Genomic DNA, 9,269 nt, shown 5'->3' on the forward strand with positions numbered 1-9,269 from the left:
CTCTCTCTCTCTCTCTCTCTGATATATGATGAATTCAATCCTTCTATCTGGTGTTTTTGCTTAACAAGAATGAGAACAAAGAAGATAAGTTAATACGCATTCTAGCTCATAGATTATTTTTAAATTTTTTTTTAATATAACATATCAAAATTGATAATAGAACTTGAGCTTTAACTGTGTGGAGTTGAATTCCTCTGTGTACGTGCTAAGAGGTGCATTAGAAGAAAGAAGAAAATGGCGTTTTATATGCTTTATAAAATCCAAGCTGGCCAAAATATGACCTAAAAACCTTGAATTATTATTGCAAGATGAGTCGCTTGAAATAAACCCCATTATCGACTTGCTCTATATAGAATACCAGGGCTTTTGTGTTGGGTAAAATGGAAACTCGATCCACCACAATTAGCTACCAAATTAAGAATCTCACCTACCAAACCCCCCTCCCTCTCACCTACCAAACCCACCTACCGCTCCCCTACCACTCCCACCTACCACTATCTTAGTTTCTATAAATAACCTCTTATGACTTGTTATAAGTTATGTTAAAAGCCAAGCTAAGCAAGGCCAAACCAAGTCCTCTTGAGAGCTAAGAGAAAGAGAATAAGAGAGAGAGGGAGAGAAGAAAATAAAGATTTTTTTATAAACGTAGAGGCGCTCGACGGTGTAATTTTTCGAACTAGTAAAATCCTCTGCAGCTCCGTGGACATAGGCAAATTTGCCGAACCACGTAAATCTGTCCGTCCTTCTGGTGTTTTTTCTGCGTGTAATTTTTCTCGTTCAATTTTTCGCTTTATTGTTGTCGTTTTTCACAACATTTTTGCACCTTTACAGTATATGACACCCTTGCATGCCCATGAGTTTTTTATTCTGTAAGGTTGGTGCTGGAGTTAACCCAAATCACAATAAGAAAAACTAATATTATTACTGAAAATAAATAAACGATTACAACCAACACATTTGAAAAGGAAAATAAAAAATGACACTTGGAACTCTGAAATAGCAACAAACATACAACCACTCAAATTAGGGTGGATCTCGGGGTGGTGGCGGTGATCCTCGAGCGTTTGAAAGGTGGTAGGAGGGTGGACAAGGTGGTTGGTAAGCTGAAAACAGTAACACAATGGTTGCTTGGGTTCCGGAGAACAACTACATGATAGATATTGACGGGACACAGCTGTTTGGGATGATGGCAAACAGGGGGGGGGCCTTGTGGTATGGATTGAGGATGGAGGGCTGGAATATTGAGGGCTGGAACAACAACGACAGTGAAGATGGAGGGCTGGAATAGTGATATTAGCTGGTGGTATGGATTCTGGAGCAACGATGGCAGCAAATGGGAAGAGCTGGAACAGCGATGGCAGCGAGTATTGAGGGCTGGAACGGTGATGAGGGATTCCATGGACGGCCGAACAACCATAGAAATGCTGTTCTGGGCGGGGGTAGAAAGGAAAAGGTCGGACAATGAGGAAACTGCAGGAAAACAACAAAAGGGCTGCTGTTGGGGCATCCTACAACGAGGAGGAATGCTTGGCAGTGAAGCGGGAGGGATGCAGAGGAATTGGGCAAGGTTCGAAGCAAAATCTTGAACCCTAGGATACAACCCTCAAAGGGAAGAAGAGACGATGACTGTCCCAATGTACAACACATGAAAAAAAGTGAACATAAAAATACGAAGCAAATATATAAGCCCTAGGTAATTAGGATTGAGCCCACTGTTGAGAGGAGCCAAAATCCTTGGAAAGATTTGTACTAGGTTGCTAGAAGTTTTTTGCTTTCGGTCCAGTTTATGGGTCTATAGCAATGGCTGGGGCCTTGTGGGATTGTAGCAAGGATCGCAGAAAGGGTTCTGTGGGCAGCTGCCCCGTTAGTCTTTCAAGGTTGGGGGAGCTTAAACCTCATCTGTCGAAGCTTTTATTTTCTCATAATAGTCTGGTCGACCCCTTTGAAGGCAACAAAAATATTACAAGCTCCCGATAAGTTAATTATGCAGGCATTGTTATTCCAAAACACATCATGATAGATTAAATATTCTCACTTTTGACACAACTGAAACTGGAGCTGCATATCGATGTAGACTTTCACGAGCCAAATCTCGAGCAAGTCTTTAATATGCTTTTCCCATTCGTACTTGACTAGATATATCTGATAAATATGTATGTTAGAAAGAAGCAACTTTGGAACGACATTTATGACATACTAGACCACATTGACATGTAACCACTCAGGAGAAGCCTCTTCTGCTCGGAAAAGATTGGGTCCCACTGTAGAATTTTCTTTTCCCAAAAAAAATTTAGGTGATTGCTCACGTTATATATTTTATATATCCAGCCTGATCACCGGTGCGTGGGTATATTGTTGAACTGGTTTTACCGCTCAAAGGACTTCATATGGTTTTCTAGAAGTAGCTCAAAAGCTCCTCATCTCTAATATGTGTTGGACTTGCTTAATCAGGGGCAATTTAGGAAGTAACATATGTATCTACAATGTCTGAAGTTCTCTTCTATGGGGTTGCCATGCTTTTACTGTCGGTTCCCCAAACTCATGGGCCTTTTAAACTTCTCATGTCATTCCTGTTGATGCTTCTCTCAACTCCTGTAAAACGATAGTTTGATATATCACATTTTCATACTCTGCATGAATGGCTATTACCTTGGACTCACCCTCTTCTCGAACAACTAGTATTACTTCCATTGGAGTCTTTGATGTTTCTTCCTTGTCAGTTGGATGTTGAGAATTCATTTTGAAATCTTCATCCTCTCGTGGCTCACCGATTTCAACTGCTCTCTGATTAGTGAAAGAGACCATTCTTCTGGCTTTGCAATCTGATTCGATATGCCCAAATCCACAACATTTGAAACACTTCATGACTGTGATAAATTTGGGAATTTGAATTGGCTTTACCAGTTCTACACTCTGAATTAGTTTCTCATTAGATGAAGAATTGGTTGTTGCACTTGGTGTTCTTGATACTCGATTCTGGTGTCGAACTCTACTCGTAAAGGTGTGGTAGTCATTCGGTGATGTTGTCTCCCCACTTTTGAAGTTGAAGGTATGACATTCGGTTTATAGTGAGCTGGTGGGTACTGATGCCGCATTTCTTTTTTAATTTTGGACTACATAGTAATTGTCTTTTATCTCATGTTGGCGTAGGTGCTTCAAAATTTCCCACCAAAATAATGCTCTCTTATTTAACTTGTTGGCAGTTAGTTTTATCATTTTGTCTGGGGAAGACTTTCGAGTACTCAAAGAAAAGTTCCACGATCTGAAGTCACTCGATGAACTTGTCCGGATTCAAGTGGTCGTCAAAATGTGGCAAATCCATTGTTATTTTAAAATTTTGGCTTCTCAAATATTTTATGTCAAATATTCGGGGTAGAGGGTCTTCATTCCTAGAATCTGCATGGTGGAAGAGATTCACTCTATTCCATCGATCTAGCAAGCCATCGTTATGGCTACGAGTGACTTATTCAAATTTTATCCTCTCGATGGCGGCAAGCAGCTGCTGCACTTGGAGGATTTTCCGTTGCACCTCTTTCATGGTATGTTCCTCAACATCCCTTTGGGGAATTTATCATAAGTGGCATGACCAAGGTTTTAGGGGCGAAAGGGTGTGTGGGTGTGATGTTGGGTAGGAAAGAAAATTTTTGGGTGAAGATATGGTTGGGTATTTGTGGATGCTAGAAACTCTATGATAGGACTAAGATTATGCTAGTATTGATACCAAATGATACCAGAGCTAACTCAAACCATAATAGATAAAACAAATATTATCGATGAAAATAATAGGTGATTATCGCCTACACACTTCAAAGGAAAAATACATCAACAAATCACAAATCCTCAAATTAGGGTAGATCTCGTGGTGGTGATCAACGAGGTTTTGAAAGGTGGTGGAATGGTGGACAGGATGGCTAGCAAGCTGAAAACAGCAAGTCAATGGCTTCTTGGGTTCCGGACAACAAGTATGGACATATATCGATGGGGGACGGTTGTCTGGGATCATGGCAGTGAAGGGGGAGGGCTGAAACAGCGATGACAGCTGTTATGGAGGGCTGGAGCAGCAGTGGCAGCAAATGAGAAGGGCCTGGAACAGCGGTGGCAGCGAGGATGGAGGAATGGAACAATGATGAGGGATGCAGTGAACGGTCGGACAGCCAAAGGAAGGCTGTCCTTATGGGGGCATGAGGAAAAGGTTTGGACAGCGAGAAAACTGCAGGAAAACAACGAAAGGCCTGTTGTCAGGGTGGCCTGCAGTAATGAGGAATGCGTGGCAGTGAAGTGTGAGGGATGTAGAGTTGGGGAAGGATAAACACCAGATGGGTACTAAGATATAGTTGAAGCACCACCTGGAACCCTAGGATAAATCCCTCAAAGGCAAGAAGGGGCGCGGCGGTTGTCCCGATACAAAACACACAAAAACTGAAAATCTAAGCACAAGAATCAAATATATAAGTCCTGGATAATTAGGATTGGGCTCACTATTGAAAGGAGGGGCCAAATCCACTTAGGATAGGTTGGCCGGCCCTCAATTCACTGTTTTGATGGGTCCCAGGTCCCAAGAAGCTTCTCAGCATTCGGTCCAGTTTGCAGGACTGTAGCACAGGTCGCGGCTTCGCAGGAGGGATTCCTGAAAGGGTCCTGTGGGGAGCTCCCACGTCAAAGGGTTACTGCTCTTGCTGCGACTTGTGTGGTTGATGGCGATGGCATGGTTAGACAGGAAGCACTCTGTCCTTCCACTGCCATGCTTTTGTCTAGAGATCAACTTATCCCCACATTGTTTGCGTGATTATATGCAATTTTCTCTCTCCTTCATCAGTGAACTGATGGGAAACTAGAGTTAGCTCCTTTAAAATGAATCAAAACATTATCTCCCATCCGGAAAAAAGAATGTCTCCAGTAAAGAGTTCAGACTATTTGATATAGCCTTCTCCTTTTTTGGTGGATAATTGATTTCGAAAATAGTACTTTCTCTTTCCTTTCATATAGTAATAAAATAAAATAGATGAGTGGTATCTCACCTCCCTTTCACTCACCCACAGGCAACGGAACTGGCACATCTGAGAATTTCTTCATTGCATGAGCTTAATTTCGTTATGCATATGTGCTTTATTAGATTATCAAGTAACACTTGTTATTGTAAGAATACTAACATTTCTGGTCAATAATGAAGCATTTCTGCTCAATGCTGTCTCCATTTAATAAATGCCTGTTTGGATGAACTGTTATTTTGATACAGATGGGAAATAAAGGTGCTCTCATACGCTTCAAGGCCCCAGAGATGAAACCAGACATTGTGACATTTTCAGCAGTGGTGAGTAGAATTTTTAGAACTTTCTGATTACTTATTTTTCTTGATTCGAGTTTAATTTTTACCAGTTCTTAAAAAAAAAAAATCCAATATTCCATCTTGATCCTATTCATTAGTATGCTTTATGACTATAAGCAGGCCCTTCATCTTGTTTGTGTGCATGACCATAATTAACAACATGAAACCGTGCCATAACATTTCTTTGCTTCTGTTCTAGTCACTGATTCGCTTCACCTGTAGTTTGCCATTCCTTAAGGGTTTTACAAGGTTTATTAGAATCATATGATCATACTATTTGATTAGCATCCTATGAATCCATTTAAAAGGAGCTCCTATTGTAACTGGCTGCCAAAAGACTCTCAAACTCACACTATTTGATTAGCATCCTATGAATCCATTTAAGATCTTGGTTCTACTTGTTTTACTTCTATGCTCATTTTTTTGTTTTTTTTTGTCTCAATCAATTTAGACTAATGCTTTTTTCTGCGTGTTCGTTGAACTTAATTCTTGCAGCCACATCCCAATGTCATGCCAATGGCATACGCCAGTAATTTCCTGCGTCTCTTCTCATGATTTATACCACCAATTTTGCTGTAAGATAGGCATGTGAAGCTGATGCAGACTTCTCAAATCGGCTGCAAGTAGAATGTCTTCACTAGAAGCACCGCTCTTTTAGTCTTTGCCATATTGCGAAATACAACATCATGCCTTCGTTCATCAGCCATGGAGTTCTTCTATAACTTAACTGAAGGATCCTGCGCTTCTTTAATTTCATCATGAACTGTTAGCATATAAATGTGCCCCCATTCGTTGATGTTCATAACAATATTAAAGAAATATTTTGTACTAATAACAACCTAGATCCGATTTGTTCACAGAATAGTTATGGTTTTTTAGTGTTTTGCTTTTATGCTCATTGTTATTCTCTTCTATTTGCAATATGCTGCTTCTCTATTTTTCTTTTATTGTTTTTTATTGGGATAATTACATACACAACACCTGAAATCTAGCGCCCGGGTGATAATTTTGAATTACCGAACTGATGTATTTTGGAGTGCCATGATCAAACCATTGACAATTTGATAAAAATGAAGAATATGGGTTGTGGTTTTATCATGAATTTTAGTAGTTTGAGTGGGAAATTTGAAAAATGGATGAAAGAGGGTGCTAGATTTATAAATAACAATGTTTCGGGTGCCGTGCATGTAAAAAAACCTTTTTTTTTAATTTATTTTGTGGCTGCAATATGGCTATTCTTGCAATGTGACTGAGCTGCATGTTGGCACTTGCATGCTGGCTTATGCCTATAACTTTGCCTCTGCATGTGATTATTTTTTTATTATAAAATAATAGATAAAAAACTAGTTAATTTTACAACTATTTATCTAATATATAAACTTAGTTCTTTTAATTATTCTATATATTTCTTGGCATGGTGAAATTATGAAAAACTGGGTTGATTATGACCCCTTAGGATCTAGGAAAAAAGTTATCAAATCAAAGTATTTTTGTGTTGTAAGAGAATTTTATATTCGGACACTTCACACTACGACGGCTATGGCTGTCAAAATCGTTCGTTGTTCGCATGTTCGTTTCGTTAAGAAGCTCGTGTTCGGCTCGTTCGCTAAGTTAACGTGCTGAACACAAACAACACGAACTAATATTTGTTTTTTCGTGTTCGGCTCGTTTTGACTCGAAATATTATTAAAAAAATTAATTGACTACAAGGCTAAAAAGATTTATAATCAATTAAAAGTATTAATGAAGAAGATAGAATGCAAATTATTAATTAGATTCAAATGATGTTTTAAATCTTGTCAAATGCTTAACATCTTATGGTTACATGATTAAGGTTGTCAAAAAAACTGTTTGTTCGTGAACGACTCGTGTTCGGCTCGTTAAGCAAGCGAGCCGAACACGAACACACTTTTTGAGCTCGAAATATAAAAGAGCTGAACACGAGCTAAGTCTGAGCTCGTTCGTGTTCGGCTCGGTTACACCCCTAACGATGGCCAATCGCCGGCCGCCACGTTGCCATACCCGACAGGGCCGGGCGACGCGACGCCCAGCGATTGGCTGTTCGAACGTCTGGACATAATTTTTTTTTCGTGTTGTAGTGTTTGGTCTCAAGAAAAGTAAGTCAGTGTAAGAACTTTGTACTCACAAGATAATAATGCTAGTACGTTAGCATGATTTTGGGACTCCTAACTAATGTTATTAGTAAATATCGTTCCTTCATTTTGTGTTTGCTTATACTTACATTCTGATTGCTCTAATAATTTAATAAATTTGCAACATAAATTTTCTTAAAAGCCAAAAGGAATTTTCTAACTTGGTAAAATTATTACACCCTATCAAGTAGATCAATACTATGGCATGTTGTGGTGATTGTAGTGGTTTAGAAGGTTATTCAACTACCCGATCTCCACTATTTGATGAAATTTCGTTTAATTTTTGAAAAATTAGTATGTCTAGTTTTACACAATCTATTAATTTTTGTATGTGAAACTTAGGGTTTGTTTGGGGCAGTTGCAGCTTATTGAATAATCTGTTGATACGCTGATTAAAAAATATTATGCTGATAAGCTAGGTACGGCGGTTATTATAAATTCTTATTTTTTTGAAAAAACCAAACTGCTGCCAGAAAACTGTCTCCGCACTTAGATAAGTGCGGTGTGAAAACATTGTTTTCCACGTTTTGAAAACGCATAAGCTGTCAAAACGCAGTTTACCCAAACAGGTCAGGTGCGTTTTCAAAATGTCACCGCACTAAATAAGCTGCCCCAAACAAACGCTTAGTTTAAGTTGGCTATTCTCCACCTATTAAATTTGAAAATGATTTGCATACTGATGTCTCATTTAATGAATGGACTATTGAAGAAAGAGAACTCAAACCATTAAAATATACATGCTTAATACTATGTTTTATGCATCAAAATATGAAGATTACATGTGTATTTCAACTTTCGTAAAGAAATTTGGGACCGACTTTATATCATGTATGAGCGTACAGCTCGTTTACACCCCTAACGACAGCCAACCGCTGGCCGTCATGTTGCCATACATGACAGTGCCGGGCGACGCGATGCCCAACAATTGGCTGTTCGGACGTCTGGACATAATTTTTTTTTCGTGTTGTAGTGTTTGGTCTCAAGAAAAGTAAGTCAGTGTAAGAACTTTGTACTCACAAGATAATAATGCTAGTACGTTAGCATGATTTTGGGACTCCTAACTAATGTTATTAGTAAATATCGTTCCTTCATTTTGTGTTTGCTTATACTTACATTCTGATTGCTCTAATAATTTAATAAATTTGCAACATAAATTTTCTTAAAAGCCAAAAGGAATTTTCTAACTTGGTAAAATTATTACACCCTATCAAGTAGATCAATACTATGGCATGTTGTGGTGATTGTAGTGGTTTAGAAGGTTATTCAACTACCCGATCTCCACTATTTGATGAAATTTCGTTTAATTTTTGAAAAATTAGTATGTCTAGTTTTACACAATCTATTAATTTTTGTATGTGAAACTTAGGGTTTGTTTGGGGCAGTTGCAGCTTATTGAATAATCTATTGATACGCTGATTAAAAAATATTATGCTGATAAGCTAGGTACGGCGGTTATTATAAATTCTTATTTTTTTGAAAAAACCAAACTGCTGCCAGAAAACTGTCTCCGCACTTAGATAAGTGCGGTGTGAAAACATTGTTTTCCACGTTTTGAAAACGCATAAGCTGTCAAAACGCAGTTTACCCAAACAGGTCAGGTGCGTTTTCAAAATGTCACCGCACTAAATAAGCTGCCCCAAACAAACGCTTAGTTTAAGTTGGCTATTCTCCACCTATTAAATTTGAAAATGATTTGCATACTGATGTCTCATATATGAATATGAAATTTTTTTGATGCATTCAAATCGGAGCATTGTTGAAATATACATGTGCTTTATCAAAATCATTAC

At 38.6% G+C, this 9,269-nt stretch overlaps 1 protein-coding gene across 2 annotated transcripts in view; it reads left to right on the forward strand.

Moving 5' to 3' along the window:
- Window positions 1–5,972, forward strand: part of LOC110019231 (serine/threonine-protein phosphatase 5) — a 56,064-nt gene extending 50,092 nt beyond the window's left edge. For both annotated transcript variants that reach the window (XM_020716817.1, XM_020716818.1), the window contains exons 12-13: window positions 5,237–5,311; window positions 5,822–5,972. In XM_020716817.1, coding sequence (XP_020572476.1) covers window positions 5,237–5,311; window positions 5,822–5,881 — 135 coding nt within the window. In that variant the 3' untranslated portion in view covers window positions 5,882–5,972. The remainder of the gene's footprint in view (window positions 1–5,236; window positions 5,312–5,821) is intronic.
- The last annotated feature ends 3,297 nt before the right edge of the window (window positions 5,973–9,269 follow it).

Source organism: Phalaenopsis equestris, unplaced genomic scaffold (assembly GCF_001263595.1).
Source record: "Phalaenopsis equestris unplaced genomic scaffold, ASM126359v1 Scaffold000054, whole genome shotgun sequence".
NCBI lineage: Eukaryota > Viridiplantae > Streptophyta > Magnoliopsida > Asparagales > Orchidaceae > Phalaenopsis > Phalaenopsis equestris.